This window comes from Bufo bufo, chromosome 4, assembly GCF_905171765.1.
Source record: "Bufo bufo chromosome 4, aBufBuf1.1, whole genome shotgun sequence".
Classification (NCBI taxonomy): domain Eukaryota; kingdom Metazoa; phylum Chordata; class Amphibia; order Anura; family Bufonidae; genus Bufo; species Bufo bufo.
This window is the reverse complement of record NC_053392.1, coordinates 533,544,528-533,561,743: the sequence shown is the minus strand read 5'-3', so window position 1 is coordinate 533,561,743 and position 17,216 is coordinate 533,544,528. Positions and strand designations below refer to the sequence as shown.

At 46.7% G+C, this 17,216-nt stretch overlaps 1 protein-coding gene across 2 annotated transcripts in view; it reads right to left on the bottom strand.

Moving 5' to 3' along the window:
* Positions 1-17,216, bottom strand: part of PLCB1 (phospholipase C beta 1) — an 895,755-nt gene that overhangs the window by 259,282 nt on the left and 619,257 nt on the right. For both annotated transcript variants that reach the window (XM_040429862.1, XM_040429863.1), the window contains exons 13-14: positions 12,118-12,202; positions 8,027-8,204 (exon numbers count right to left, since the gene is read on the bottom strand). In XM_040429862.1, the coding sequence (XP_040285796.1) occupies positions 8,027-8,204; positions 12,118-12,202 (263 nt within the window). The remainder of the gene's footprint in view (positions 1-8,026; positions 8,205-12,117; positions 12,203-17,216) is intronic.

Sequence of the window (17,216 nt, the reverse complement as noted above, 5' to 3'; positions counted from 1 at the left end):
TCGGCGCTTTCTTGGCGCTTTTTGAAAGGCTGCAAAGCAGCCAATCAACAAGCGTCATACTACTTGCCCCAAGAGGCCATCACAGCCTTGCCTACTATTGGCATGGCTGTGATTGGCCAGTGCAGCATGTGACCCAGCCTCTATATAAGCTTGGGTCACGTAGCGCTGCACGTCACTCTGCTGATACAAGTGTAGGGAGAGGTTGCTGCTGCGACGTTAGGGCGAGATTAGGCAGATTAACTCCTCCAAAAGACTTCATTCTGTGATCGATCTGCAGCTGTGGATCATTGAAGTGCTAATATCGACTTGCTCACTTTTTTGAGGCTGCCCAGAGCGTTTTTAGATCACTTTTTTCTGGGGTGATCGGCGGCCATTTTGTGACTTGTGGTGCGCCAGCACAAGCTATCACCAAGTGTATTTAACCATCAATAGTGTGGTTATTTTTTGCTATATCCTACATCAGCTGCAGGCTGAGCCTGTGTCACCGAAGTGCATTTAACCATCAACAGTCTGGTTATTTTTTGGCCATATACTACATCAGCTGCAGGCTGAGCCTGTGTCACCGAAGTGCATTTAACCATCAACAGTCTGGTTATTTTTTGGCCATATACTACATCAGCTGCAGGCTGAGCCTGTGTCACCGAAGTGCATTTAACCATCAACAGTCTGGTTATTTTTTGGCCATATACTACATCAGCTGCCGGCTGAGCCTGTGTCACCGAAGTGCATTTAACCATCAACAGTCTGGTTATTTTTTGGCCATATACTACATCAGCTGCAGGCTGAGCCTGTGTCACCGAAGTGCATTTAACCATCAACAGTCTGGTTATTTTTTGGCCATATACTACATCTGGTGCAGGCTGAGCCTGTGTTACCCAAGTGCATTTAACCATCAATAGTGTGCTTATTTTTTGGCCATATACTACATCAGGGGCAAGTTGAGCCTGTCACCCAGCGCCTAAAAAATAGACCTGACATTTCTATTCAACCAAATTTGTACTGTTTTAGCTGGTCAAGTTATTTGTAGTGACCGTAAAAGCACACTTTTTGTTCTGGGTTGAAAAACTATTCCCAAATTTGCCATTCTCAAAATAACTAGTTTCTGCTATATGAGGCCTACTTGAAATCTATCCCAAAAAGGATATCTTACATTCAAGGTGCTGAGTGTCATTCAGAAAAACTTAACACACACGCTACCATGCAGATACAAGTCTAATTCTGTGATTAAACCTATACCTGTCACACAGCGCAAAAAAAAACAGGCCTCACATTTCTATTCAACCAAATCTGTACTGTTTTAGCTGGTCAAGTTATTTGTAGTGACCGTAAAAGCACACTTTTTGTTCTGGGTTGAAAAACTATTCCCAAATTTGCCATTCTCAAAATAACTAGTTTCTGCTATATGAGGCCTACTTGAAATCTATCCCAAAAAGGATATCTTACATTGAAGGTGCTGATAGTGTCATTCAGAAAAACTTAACACACACGCTACCGTGCAGATACAAGTCTAATTCTGTGATAAAACCTATACCTGTTACGCAGCGCAAAAAAAAACAGGCCTCACATTTCTATTCAACCAAATCTGTACTGTTTTAGCTGGTCAAGTTATTTGTAGTGACCGTAAAAGCACACTTTTTGTTCTGGGTTGAAAAACTATTCCCAAATTTGCCATTCTCAAAACTGTGGTGAACTATGAGGAAAACATCTAATAAGGGACGCGGACGTGGACATGGTCGTGGTGGTGTTAGTGGACCCTCTGGTGCTGGGAGAGGACGTGGCCGTTCTGCCATAGCCACACGTCCTAGTGAACCAACTACCTCAGGTCCCAGTAGCCAGCAGAATTTACAGCGATATTTGGTGGGGCCCAATGCCGTTCTAAGGATGGTAAGGCCTGAGCAGGTACAGGCATTAGTCAATTGGGTGGCCGACAGTGGATCCAGCACGTTCACATTATCTCCCACCCAGTCTTCTGCAGAAAGCGCACAGATGGCGCATGAAAACCAAGCCCATCGGTCTGTCACATCACCCCCATGCGTATCAGTGAAACTGTCTGAGCCTCAAGTTATGCAGCAGTCTCTTATGCTGTTTGAAGACTCTGCTGCCAGGGTTTCCCAAGGGCATCCACCTAGCCCTTCCCCAGGGGTGGAAGAGATAGAATGCACTAACGCACAACCACTTATTTTTCCTGATGATGAGGACATGGGAATACCACCTCAGCACGTGGCGAAACACAGGTGCCAACTGCTGCATCTTTCTGCAGTGTGCAGACTGAACAGGAGGTCAGGGATCAAGACTGGGTGGAAGACGATGCAGGGGACGATGAGGTCCTAGACCCCACATGGAATGAAGGTCGTGCCACTGACTTTCAGAGTTCGGAGGAAGAGGCAGTGGTGAGACCGAGCCAACAGCGTAGCAAAAGAGGGAGCAGTGGGCAAAATCAGAACACCCGCCGCCAAGAGACTCCGCCTGCTACTGACCGCCGCCATCTGGGACCGAGCACCCCAAAGGCAGCTTCAAGGAGTTCCCTGGCATGGCACTTCTTCAAACAATGTGCTGACGACAAGACCTGAGTGGTTTGCACGCTGTGCCATCAGAGCCTGAAGCGAGGCATTAACGTTCTGAACCTTAGCACAACCTGCATGACCAGGCACCTGCATGCAAAGCATGAACTGCAGTGGAGTAAACACCTTAAAAACAAGGAACTCACTCAGGCTCCCCCTGCTACCTCTTCTGCTGCTTCCGCCGCCTCGGCCTCTTCTGCTGCTGCCGCCGCCTCGGCCTCTTCCTCCGCCTCTGGAGGAACGTTGGCACCTGCCGCCCAGCAAACATGGGATGTACCACCAACACCACCACCTGCGTCACCAAGCATCTCAACCATGTCACACGGCAGCGTTCAGCTCTCCATCTCACAAACATTTGAGAGAAAGCGTAAATTCCCACCTAGCCACCCTCGATCCCTGGCCCTGAATGCCAGCATTTCTAAACTACTGGCCTATGAAATGCTGTCATTTAGGCTGGTGGACACACACAGCTTCAAACAGCTCATGTCGCTTGCTGTCCCACAGTATGTTGTTCCCAGCCGCCACTACTTCTCCAAGAGAGCTGTGCCTTCCCTGCACAACCAAGTGTCCGATAAAATCAAGTGTGCACTGCGCAACGCCATCTGTGGCAAGGTCCACCTAACCACAGATACGTGGACCAGTAAGCACGGCCAGGGACGCTATATCTCCCTAACTGCACACTGGGTAAATGTAGTGGCGGCTGGGCCCCAGGCGGAGAGCTATTTGGCGCACGTCCTTCCGCCGCCAAGGATCGCAGGGCAACATTCTTTGCCTCCTGTCTCCTCCTCCTCCTACTCAGCTTCCTCCTCCTCTTCTTCCACCTGCTCATCCAGTCAGCCCCACAACTTCACCACCAACTTCAGCACAGCCCGGGGTAAACGTCAGCAGGCCGTTCTGAAACTCATATGTTTGGGGGACAGGCCCCACACCGCACAGGAGTTGTGGCGGGGTATAGAACAACAGACCGACGAGTGGTTGCTGCCGGTGAGCCTCAAGCCCGGCCTGGTGGTGTGCGATAATGGGCGACATCTCGTTGCAGCTCTGGGACTAGCCGTTTTGACGCACATCCCTTGCCTGGCGCATGTGCTGAATTTGGTGGTGCAGAAGTTCATTCGCAACTACCCCGACATGTCAGAGCTGCTGCATAAAGTGCAGGCCGTCTGTTCGCGCTTCCGGCGTTCACACCCTGCCGCTGCTCGCCTGTCTGCGCTACAGCGTAACTTCGGCCTTCCCGCTCACCGCCTCATATGCGAGACGTGCCCACCAGGTGGAACTCCACCTTGCATATGCTGGACAGACTGTGCGAGCAGCAGCAGGCCATAGTGGAGTTTCAGCTGCAGCACGCACGGGTCAGTCGCACTGCGGATCAGACCCACTTCACCACCAATGACTGGGCCTCCATGCGAGACCTGTGTGCCCTGTTGCGCTGTTTCGAGTACTCCACCAACATGGCCAGTGGCGATGACGCCGTTATCAGCGTTACAATACCACTTCTATGTCTCCTTGAGAAAACACTTAGGGCGATGATGGAAGAGGAGGTGGCCCAGGAGGAAGAGGAGGAAGAGGGGTCATTTTTAGCACTTTCAGGCCAGTCTCTTCGAAGTGACTCAGAGGGAGGTTTTTTGCAACACCAGAGGCCAGGTACAAATGTGGCCAGACAGGGCCCACTACTGGAGGACGAGGAGGACGAGGATGAGGAGGAGGTGGAGGAGGATGAGGATGAAGCATGTTCACAGCGGGGTGGCACCCAAAGCAGCTCGGGCCCATCACTGGTGCGTGGCTGGGGGGAAACACAGGACGATGACGATACGCCTCCCACAGAGGACAGCTTGTCCTTACCTCTGGGCAGCCTGGCACACATGAGCGACTACATGCTGCAGTGCCTGCGCAACGACAGCAGAGTTGCCCACATTTTAACGTGTGCGGACTACTGGGTTGCCACCCTGCTGGATCCCCGGTACAAAGACAATGTGCCCACCTTACTTCCTACACTGGAGCGTGATAGGAAGATGCGCGAGTACAAGCGCACGCTGGTAGACGCGCTACTGAGAGCATTCCCAAATGTCACAGGGGAACCAGTGGAAGCCCAAGGCGAAGGCAGGGGAGGAGCAAGAGGTCGCCAACGCAGCTGTGTCACGGCCAGCTCCTCTGAGGGCAGGGTTAGCATGGCAGAGATGTGGAAAAGTTTTGTCACCACAGCTAACTGCACCACCACCTGATACGGAACATGTTAGCAGGAGGCAACATTTCACTAACATGGTGGAACAGTACCTGTGCTCACCCCTCCACGTACTGACTGATGGTTCGGCCCCATTCAACTTCTGGGTCTCCAAATTGTCCACGTGGCCAGAGCTAGCCTTTTATGCCTTGGAGGTGCTGGCCTGCCCGGCAGCCAGCGTTTTGTCTGAACGTGTATTCAGCACAGCAGGGGGCGTCATTACAGACAAACGCAGCCGCCTGTCTACAGCCAATGTGGACAAGCTGACGTTCATAAAAATGAACCAGGCATGGATCCCACAGGACCTGTCCATCCCTTGTGCAGATTAGATATTAACTACCTCCCCTTAACAATATATTATTCTACTCCAGGGCACTTCCTCATTCAATACTATTTTTATTTTCATTTTACCATTATATTGCGGGGCAACCCAAAGTTGAATGAACCTCTCCTCTGCCTGGGTGCCGGGGCCTAAATGTGTGACAGTGGCCTGTTCCAGTGGTGGGTGACGTGAAGCCTGATTCTCTGCTATGACATGAAGACAGATTCTGTGCTGACATAAGGCCAGATTCTCTGTTACGGGACCTCTCTCCTCTGCCTGGGTGCCTGGGCCTAAATATGGTACAGTGGCCTGTTCCAGTGGTGGGTGACGTGAAGCCTGATTCTCTGCTATGACATGAAGACAGATTCTGTGCTGACATAAGGCCAGATTCTCTGTTACGGGACCTCTCTCCTCTGTCTGGGTGCCGGGGCCTAAATGTGTGACAGTGGCCTGTTCCAGTGGGTGGGTGACGTGAAGCCTGATTCTCTGCTATGACATGAAGACAGATTCTGTGCTGACATAAGGCCAGATTCTCTGTTACGGGACCTCTCTCCTCTGTCTGGGTGCCTGGGCCTAAATATGTGACAGTGGCCTGTTCCAGTGGGTGGGTGACGTGAAGCCTGATTCTCTGCTATGACATGAAGACTGATTCTGCGCTGACATAAGGCCAGATTCTCTGTTACGGGACCTCTCTCCTCTGTCTGGGTGCTGGGGCCTAAATATGTGACAGTGGCCTGTTCCAGTGGTGGGTGACGTGAAGCCTGATTCTCTGCTATGACATGAAGACAGATTCTGTGCTGACATAAGGCCAGATTCTCTGTTACGGGACCTCTCTCCTCTGTCTGGGTGCCGGGGCCTAAATATGTGACAGTGGCCTGTTCCAGTGGTGGGTGACGTGAAGCCTGATTCTCTGCTATGACATGAAGACAGATTCTGCGCTGACATAAGGCCAGATTCTCTGTTACGGGACCTCTCTCCTCTGTCTGGGTGCCGGGGCCTAAATATGTGACAGTGGCCTGTTCCAGTGGTGGGTGACGTGAAGCCTGATTCTCTGCTATGACATGAAGACAGATTCTGCGCTGACATAAGGCCAGATTCTCTGTTACGGGACCTCTCTCCTCTGTCTGGGTGCCTGGGCCTAAATATGTGACAGTGGCCTGTTCCAGTGGTGGGTGACGTGAAGCCTGATTCTCTGCTATGACATGAAGACAGATTCTGTGCTGACATAAGGCCAGATTCTCTGTTACGGGACCTCTCTCCTCTGTCTGGGTGCCGGGGCCTAAATATGTGACAGTGGCCTGTTCCAGTGGGTGGGTGACGTGAAGCCTGATTCTCTGCTATGACATGAAGACTGATTCTGCGCTGACATAAGGCCAGATTCTCTGTTACGGGACCTCTCTCCTCTGTCTGGGTGCTGGGGCCTAAATATGTGACAGTGGCCTGTTCCAGTGGTGGGTGACGTGAAGCCTGATTCTCTGCTATGACATGAAGACAGATTCTGTGCTGACATAAGGCCAGATTCTCTGTTACGGGACCTCTCTCCTCTGTCTGGGTGCCTGGGCCTAAATATGTGACAGTGGCCTGTTCCAGTGGGTGGGTGACGTGAAGCCTGATTCTCTGCTATGACATGAAGACTGATTCTGCGCTGACATAAGGCCAGATTCTCTGTTACGGGACCTCTCTCCTCTGTCTGGGTGCCGGGGCCTAAATATGTTACAGTGGCCTGTTCCAGTGGTGGGTGACGTGAAGCCTGATTCTCTGCTATGACATGAAGACAGATTCTGCGCTGACATAAGGCCAGATTCTCTGTTACGGGACCTCTCGCCTCTGTCTGGGTGCCGGGGCCTAAATATGTGACAGTGGCCTGTTCCAGTGGTGGGTGACGTGAAGCCTGATTCTCTGCTATGACATGAAGACTGATTCTGCGCTGACATAAGGCCAGATTCTCTGTTACGGGACCTCTCTCCTCTGTCTGGGTGTCGGGGCCTAAATATATGACAGTGGCCTGTTCCAGTGGTGGGTGACGTGAAGCCTGATTCTCTGCTATGACATGAAGACAGATTCTGTGCTGACATAAGGCCAGATTCTCTGTTACGGGACCTCTCTCCTCTGTCTGGGTGCCGGGGCCTAAATATGTGACAGTGGCCTGTTCCAGTGGTGGGTGACGTGAAGCCTGATTCTCTGCTATGACATGAAGACTGATTCTGCGCTGACATGAAGACTGATTCTGCGCTGACATGAAGCCAGATTCTCTGCTATGGCATGAAGAGACTGATTCTCTGCTGACATGAAGCCAGATTCTTTGCTATGGCATGAAGAGACTGATTCTCTGCTGACGTGAAGCCAGATTCTCTGCTATGGGACCTCTGTCCAATTGATATTGGTTAATTATTATTTTTATTTTTTTTATTTTAGATCATTTCCCTATCCATATTTGTTTGCAGGGGATTTACCTACATGTTTGCAGCCCTCTAGCTCTTTCCTGGGCTGTTTTACAGCCTTTTTAGTGCCCAAAAGTTCGGGTCCCCATTGACTTCAATGGGGTTCGGGTTCGGGACGAAGTTCGGGTCGGGTTCGGATCCCGAACCCGAACATTTCCGGGAAGTTCGGCCGAACTTCTCGAACCCGAACATCCAGGTGTTCGCTCAACTCTATTGGCAACATAAAAGACAATGTACATGAGGTTTTACAGCAGTCATGAAAAATTAAAAAGCCCTAAAAACTGAGCAGTTCCCAACCACAACGCATGAATGCGATCAGATAGCATTTTATTCATTGACATGTAAGATCTGTCTGCAGGAGTAAAAAGTGCTCCAGGTGCTGGTTACTGATAGCTAGTGGTGGAAGTAGTCAGTAGTCAGCAGCAGCTACTGAAATGTACGTAAAACTTTGTGGCATATGCAGCCTACCCCTCTCCCAGCTTACCTGCGCCAGGCGATGATGGCTCAAATACACTAGAAGAGTCGCTGCAAGCATTGGACGCTTGTTCTAAGAGTTTCTTCTTTCCACTTCCATCAGCTGATTTGTGCGATTTCTTTTTATTTTTCACAAGAATTTTATACTTCAGTTCCATAGGACTAGGAAGAGGGACCCCTGGTTCAAGCTATGGAAATGAGTAAATCCCATTGTTAACTCCTCAACATTAAAATAAAGAAATTAAAATAAATATGGTAGATACTGTAGTAACATGTGTGGCCAATAGATGGGGACAAAGGGCCAATTCCTTCTCCCGTACACTTCTATCAGATCTAGGCGGGCTTCTGTGCTGCAGGCTTTGAAATCATCATAGGCACAGCAAGCTCCACAGAAGCCTTTGAGAACCTCATTATGGTTCTGTACACCACTGAGGCTGTATGGAGCCGTCATAGAGTCATGAGCCTGAACCCTAAGGCCTATTTTCCACGTCAGTGAATCACAGACGTGTGCTGTCCATGTTCTCCAAGGACAACACACGTACCCATTGATGTTAATGTGTATATTCACACATCAGTGTTTTTCCAAGGACTGTGGGTATGTGATGACACTACAAAAGCATCCCTCACAAACTTTATAATCTATGAGTCCATGAAAACCATGGACACAACAAGGATGCCATCTGACTTTGGTCCTTGGTTTACATTTTCAGCCTAGCTGTGTACTTGGAATACGGATGACACAAGAAGGTAAAAAATGAACATGAGGACCAAACATGGGTCCTTTATGGAAATTTTCACGGATGAACCACTAACAATTTTGTCATGGGTGTCAACATGGACGTGTGAGTGAGGCCTAAAGTTGGAGCTACATGTCAGCAAATATAATGTCAGAACCTACCAACATTACATCTCATAGCTTGATATTAAAAGGGTTGTCCCATTAAGACAACTTATCCACTATCCACAGGATAGGAAATAATTGTCTCATCGGTGGAGCTCCAACCACTGGGGCCACTGCCAATCACAAGTATGGGGCCAATGCTCCCCATTTGAAAGGATTGGCAAACGGGCATGCATGTCCATGGCTCCATTTAACTCTACAGGCTTGCCCTAGATAGCTGAGAACAAGCGCTTGTCTATCGCCGACAACCCCATAGAGCATGCATGGCCAGTGCGCCATTCAAATGGAGGAAAACAGGCTCCCGTTCCAGCAGTCAGACTCACTCCGATTAGGCACTCAAACCCAATCCTGTGGATAGGGGATAAGTTGTTTTCCTGGGATAGCCTCTTTAAGTCCCCATCTTCAGACTGATTTTGCTGTTTAGCCCCGAGTAAAACCACACATTGCTTATGCCAGTAAAAACATACAGGTAGTGACATATACAGTATGAAGTGACAGAACGGAACTGTATAGATCTGTGGATATCATTTATTGAAGTTTAAGTAACTTTTCCTATTGGAAAATATTATTTGCAGACATACAATGTACCATTTCCAGGAAAGAAACACAGGAAAGTCCCTGATAAGAAAATTCTGTGGCGGTCAGACAAGGGCATCTGAATGACACCATTATACAGTCCTGATCAAAAGTTTAAGACCACTTGAAAAATGGCAAAAAATCATATTTAGCATGGCTGGATCTTAACAAGATTCCAAGTAGAGCTTCAACATGCAACAAGAAGAAATGGGAGTGAGACAAAACATTTTTTGAGCATTCAATTTAATGAAAACAACAAATAAACTGAAACAGGCTGTTTTTCAGCTGATCAAAAGTTTAGGACCACACCTCCCAAAAAAAACTAAACCCCCCAAAACAGAAATCCAACTTCCAAACATGAACTCAGTAATGCGTAGCTCTGCCGTTATTGTTTATCACTTCAAAAATTCATTTCGGCATGCTTGATGCAAGCGTTTCCATGAGGTGAGTGGGAACATTTCTCCAAGTGGTGAAGACGGCCGCACGAAGGCCATCTACTGTCTGGAACTGTTGTCCATTTTTTACTAAACTTCCCTTGCCATCCATCCCCAAAGATTCTCAATTGGATTTAGATCAGGGGAACACGCAGGATGGGCCAAAAGAGTGATGTTATTCTCCTGGAAGAAGTCCCTTGTCCTGCGGGCATTGTGTACTGTAGCGTTGTCCTGTTGAAAAACCCAGTCGTTACCACACAGACGAGGGCCCTCAGTCATGAGGAATGCTCTCTGCAACATTTGGACATAGCCAGCGGCCGTTTGACGCCCCTGCACTTCCTGAAGCTCCATTGTTCACTGAAGGAAAAAGCACCCCAGACCATTATGGCGCCCCCTCCACTGTGGCGTGTAGAAAACATCTCAGGTGGGATCTGCTTGTCATGCCAGTAACATTGGAAACCATCAGGACCATCAAGGTTAAATTTTTTCTCATCGGAGAATAAAACTTTCTTCCACCTTTGAATGTCTCATGTTTGGTAATCTCGAGCAGTTCTGTGGCGTTCAAGGAGACGAGGTCTTTGAAGACGTTTTTTGTTTTTGAAGCCCTTCAGTCTCAGATGCCGTCTGATGGTTATGGGGCTGCAGTCAGCACCAGTAAGGGCCTTAATTTGGGTCGAGGATCGTCCAGTGTCTTGACGGACAGCCAATTGGATCCTCTGGCTCAGTGCTGATGAAATTTTTTTGGGTCTTCCACTTGACTTTTTTGTTCCAAAACCCTCAGAATCATTTAAGAAATTCCAAATGACTGTCTTACTGCGTCCCACCTCAGCAGCGATGGCGCGCTGTGAGAGACCCTGCTTATGCAGTTCAACAACCCGACCACGTTCAAGGGAGAGTTTTTTTGCCTTTGCCATCACAACGTGTGACTACCTGACAGAAAATGACAATGAATCCACATCTTTGCACAGATTTGGCCTTTTAAAGGCATGTCCTAAAATTTGGATCAGCTGAAAAACAGCCTGTTTCAGTTTAATCATTATTTTCAATGAATTGAATGCTCAAAAAATGTTTTGTCTCACTCTCATTTCTTCTTGTTGCATGTTGAAGCTCTACTTGGAACCTTGTTAAGATCCAACAATGTAAAATAAGATTTTTTGGCATTTTTCAAGTGGTCTTAAACTTTTGATCAGGACTGTACAACAATATGGCAGCATTTATTTCCAGATTACTACTACTACACTGAGACATGTGTTGCACGACAGGAAAGTTGCACAACATTTCATTTAATGTTTGTCAGTGATGTCACAAAGGACAAGTGCAATGCCGCAACAGCGCAAAAAATCCAGACATGTCGGATTTTGTGTCGCACATCACAGGTTTACTACAGCCATTGACAAAGCCCAGAGATGGAGACCCAGGTAAATTTTGCTGTACAGCAGGGGTAAGTTATGATGTGACACACAGATGTACGCCACACAAAAAATAGATTAGGAACTAGTGGAAAATATTTTCAGAAATTGGCCAACCCCTTTAAGAGGTGAATCCTATAGAAATAGAAGCACTCTTGTCGCCAGCTTATAGATGGGGGGGGGGGGGGATGTTGAATGGGGGACCTCCACTAATAAGTCTTAGGGTACTTTCACACTTGCGTTGTTTGATTCACACTGCCTGCCTGATCAGAAAAACTGTATGCATGTCATTTGCAGACTAATCTGGATCCTGATAAGTCTGACAAATGCATTGCAATAACGGATCCGGTATTTATTATATTTCACATTTTTAAAGGTCTGTGCATGCGCAGACTTGGAAACCAGATCCGTTTTACCGGAACACTTGATTCCGGATCTGGCATTAATGCATTTCAATGGAAATTAGTGCCGGATCCGGCATTCAGGCAAGTGTTCCTGGAATTTTGGCCAGGGAAAATAATGCAGCATGCTGCAGTATTTTCTCCGTACAAAATCCGTACAGTGACTGAACTGAAGACCTCCTGATGCATACTGAACGGATTGTTCTCCATTCAGAATGCATTAGGATAAAACTGATCAGTTTTTTTCCAGTATTGAGCCCCTAGGATGGAACTCAGTGCCGCAAAAGTTTAATGCAAGTGTGAAAGTACCCTTAAACTTCTCACTTTACATACTGGAGAAATACAGAAAAGTACTCCAGGTATATACAATATTGCCTTACTTGAAACTTCTCCAATGGTTCTGTTAAAAGTCCATCCCCAAAAATTTGCTTGCAGTATTCAGCCATCTTGGCCTGTTGTTTTGGCCTGTAAAACAATGGGACATGATCACTGTCAGAATAAAGGCCATATTTGTTCTGGATGACGCACTATGTATTAATATCATTTTGTTTCAATTAGCTTTGACCACTGTACTTCAGTCCTGCTTGAGTTTTAGTCTGGACAGAGTGAGGACTGTTCACAGACAATGGGCCAGATTTATCATTAGCTCAAGTCAAAATAATGGAGTGAAAAAGTCAAAAAATTTTGCGCAATCGCTAAAACTGCGCAAAATTAGCGACTTTTATTGGCTCTGCGCTATGCTCGCCAGTTTTCTTAAAGTGGGCGTGTTTTCTTATGTAAATGAATCTCTAGACAGATTTACTATTGCGACTATTTAAAAAGTCACAAAAAATTGCTCAAGTTCACTCCAGTGAGGACAATGCTTATCTTATACGACTTTTTAATAGAACATGCGACTTTTTCGTAAAGACGTGCGACTTCTGTAAAGCTGCTTACTGAAGGATAAACTGCTACCGTCAAACCACATTTATCACAGTATTAGGCCTTATGCACACAACAGTGTTTTTTCACTGTCAGTGATTTGGCTTCAGTGGTCCATGTCCGATTTTGCTTCAGTTGTGTTTCCTTGTGTCTTCCTGTTTTTTTGTCAGGGGAAAAAAAAGGAAGGTTAATGAAAAGTGTAATTTTATTGCACCAAGGTCTTGTAGAAAAAAATGGACACGGACACGGATGACTTACCAGTTGTGCATCCGTTTTTTTTGACAGACCCATTGACTTGAATGGGTCCGTCCTCCGTTTTCCACTGACAAGAATAGGACAGGACAGGTTATATTTTTTTTGATGGACTGGAATCACGTATCACGGGCGCGAAGAAAAAACGGAGGACTATCAGTTTTTTTTCACAGCTTCATAGAAATAAATGGGACCTCCACTACACTGTGAAAAATTACGGAACGGACACGGATGCACACAACGGTCGTGTGCATGAGGCCTTAAAGAGGACCTTTCATCAGCATCAAGTATGTAAACTGAATATACATACATGGAGAGCGGCGCCCAGGGATCCCCCTGCACTTACTATTATCCCCGGGCGCCGCTCCGTTCTCCTGTTACAGGCTCCGGTAAAGTCATAGTTAGGCTCCACCCATTTGAGCCTGCCGCGGTCTCCTTCTCCTATGCTGTAGCGCTGGCCAATCGCAGCGCTCAGCTCTTAGCCATGCTATGAGCTGAGCGCTGCGATTGGCCAGCGCTACAACATAGGAGAAAGAGACGCCGGCAGGCTCAAATGGGTGGAGCCTAACTATGACTTTACCGGAGCCTGTAACCGGAGAACGGAGCGGCGCCCGGGGATAATAGTAAGTGCAGGGGGATCCCTGGGCGCCGCTCTCCATGTATGTATATTCAGTTTACATACTTGATGCTGATGAAAGGTCCTCTTTAAAGGACCATTAATAAATCTGACTTAGCCAAAAGTGACTTTGGACATATGTAAAAGTGGAGTAAGATGTAAGTGTAATGGTAAATCTGGCCCAATGTGTTCTGGCCAGATCTTTTCTGGGCTTTCTGAATCGGTCACACTATATAACGGGGTGCAATAATACTTCCTCTCGGGGATGATTGTAATTGCATCACCATCAAATAAATCCCAAGAGAAAGGAGGCAATTCAATTCCTTTAACTTGTACTTCTCTTGATGGTTACATGTCAGAGAGAAGAGGCACACAGACATAATGGTGACACTTCTGTTCCAGAGGCTCCATACTTCAGGTCAGGAACAAGTGCTTTACACCACAGATGGTGTTTTTTTCTGTTACCCGATCTGAGTAATGCCTCATTCACACGTCCGAGTTGAAATGGTCAGTGAATTATCCTTGAAGATGTCTGTGAAGGATCCGTTTTTGGTCCATGTGTCTTTTTTTTTGCTCTCTGTTTGTCATCTGTGCTTCATGGACACTGAACAGCTGAAAATCATGTTACATAGCATCTCCTCCTAATGGTCTGTAAAACACGGATGAAACACGGATGTTGCATCCCTGTTTTTTACGGATGCATAGACTATAATGGGTGTAATGGATCTATGAACACAGACAAAATAGAGAATGCTTCCGTGCTAAAACCACAGACGCATAGACCGTGCTAAAACACGGATGTGTCAATAAACACATTCTCTGTGGAGAACATATCCAGCACATATCCGTGAATCACTGATGTGTGAATGAGGCATTAGTATTTTAGGATATGCAGTCTGTTCTCCTTGTCTGTGAATTAATGTGTCTTGCCACTCCTCACCTCTGACTTCCCCTCCAGCAGCCCAAATTTGATGCCATCTGCTGCACCATCTCTCCTCACTCAGCTAGGTCTTTTACTTGCATGACCTCTCAACTTCTCACTTTCACGTCATTGCAACTGCCTGTCTGATCCAGGGCAACCTCTCATACATAAGATACAGCCATTCACACCAATCTGGCTGTGCTTGACCTCACCCAATGTACAGAGCCATAGTACCCAAAATACATTATAGCACAGGGCTGCTTTTCCTTTAATCCCAATTTAGGCTGCCTTCACACGGGCGAGATTTCCACCCAGGTGCAATGCGGTAGGTGAACGTATTGCACCCGCACTGAATCCCGACCCATTCATTTCAATGGGGCTGTTCAGATGAGCGGTGATTTTCACGCATCACTTGTGCGTTGCGTGAAAATCGCAGCATGCTCTATATTCTGCGTTTTTCACGCAACGCAGGCCCCATAGAAGTGAATGGGGTTGCGTGAAAATCGCAAGCATCCGCAAGCAAGTGCTGATGCGGTGCGATTTTCACACACGGTTGCTAGGAGACGATCGGGATGGAGACCCGATCATTATTATTTTCCCTTATAACATGGTTATAAGGGAAAATAATAGCATTCTGAATACAGAATGCATAGTAAAACAGCGCTGGAGGGGTTAAAAAAAAAATTAAAAAAATTTAACTCGCCTTAGTCCACTTGATCGCGCAGACCGGCATCTCCTTCTGTTTTCTTTGCTGAACAGGACCTGTGGTGAGCATTCATTACATGAACAGGACCTTTGGTGACGTCACTCTGGTCATCACATGATCCATCACATGATCTTTTACCATGGTGATGGATCATGTGATGACCGGAGTGACGTCACCAAAGGTCCTGTTCATGTAATGAATGCTCACCACAGGTCCTGTTCAGCAAAGGAGACAGAAGGAGATGCCGGTCTGCGCGACCAAGTGGACTAAGGTGAGTTAAATTATATATATTTTTTTTAATTTAACCCCTCCAGCGCTGTTTTACTATGCATTCTGTATTCAGAATGCTATTATTTTCCCTTATAACCATGTTATAAGGGAAAATAATACAATCTACAGAACACTGATCCCAAACCCGAACTTCTGTGAAGAAGTTCGGGCTTGGGTACTAAACATGCGCGATTTTTCTCACGCGAGTGCAAAACGCATTACAATGTTTTGCACTCGCGCGGAAAAATCGCGGGTGTTCCCGTAACGCACCCGCACATTTTCCAGCAACGCCCGTGTGAACCCAGCCTTAATCTTCTTGGTCATCTCCTGCACAGCTAGGTCTTTCACTGGGATGACTACTTCTCACTTTCACTCCATTATAAGTGCCTATCTAATTCAAGGCCCCCCTAATATATAACATACAGCCTTTCAAGCCAGTCTGGCTGCACGTGATCCTACCCAATTAAAAGGGCCATACCCAAAATATAAGATAAGATAAGATGCTTTTATTGTCACTGTACAAAACAATGAACTGTTGTTTGGAGCAATCCTAGATGCCATGGACAGAGGAACAAAGAACTGACATTTTAAATTAAAGTATTACAATAGAAAAAAAGAAACACATTGGACCAGAAAGCATTACTGTTCACAGTTCACAGCATATACACTCAACTAAAGAATTATTAGGAACACCTGTTCTATTTCTCATTAATGCAATTATCTAGACAACCAATCACATGGCAGTTGCTTCAATGCATTTAGGGGTGTGGTCCTGGTCAAGACAATCTCCTGAACTCCAAACTGAATGTCAGAATGGGAAAGAAAGGTGATTTAAGCAATTTTGAGCGTGGCATAGTTGTTGGTGTCAGACGGGCCGGTCTGAGTATTTCACAATCTGCTCAGTTACTGGGATTTTCACGCACAACCATTTCTAGGGTTTACAAAGAATGGTGTGAAAAGGGAAAAACATCCAGTATGCGGCAGTCCTGTGGGCAAAAATGCCTTGTGGATGCTAGAGGTCAGAGGAGAATGGGCCGACTGATTCAAGCTGATAGAAGAGCAACGTTGACTGAAATAACCACTCGTTACAACCGAGGTATGCAGCAAAGCATTTGTGAAGCCACAACATGCACAACCTTGAGGCGGATGGGCTACAATGGCAGAAGACCCCACCGGGTACCACTCATCTCCACTACAAATAGAAAAAAGAGGCTAAAATTTTCACGAGCTCACCAAAATTGGACTGTTGAAGACTGGAAAAATGTTGCCTGGTCTGATGAGTCTCGATTTCTGTTGAGACATTCAAATGGTAGAGTCCGAATTTGGCGTAAACAGAATGAGAACATGTATCCATCCTCTGATGGCTACTTCCAGCAGGATAATGCACCATGTCACAAAGCTTGAATCCTTTCAAATTGGTTTCTTGAACATGACAATGAGTTCACTGTACTAAAATGGCCCCCACAGTCACCAGATCTCAACCCAATAGAGCATCTTTGGGATGTGGTGGAACGGGAGCTTCGTGCCCTGGATGTGCATCCCTCAAATCTCCATCAACTGCAAGATGCTATCCTATCAATATGGGCCAACATTTCTAAAGAATGCTATCAGCACCTTGTTGAATCAATGCCACGTAAAATTAAGGCAGTTCTGAAGGCAAAAGGGGGTCCAACACCGTATTAGTATGGTGTTCCTAATAATTCTTTAGGTGAGTGTATATAGCAAGAGCAAAGTAGAAAGTGCTTTTGAATATATATACAAACTATCCTAGGCATCCAGATCACTCCTAACC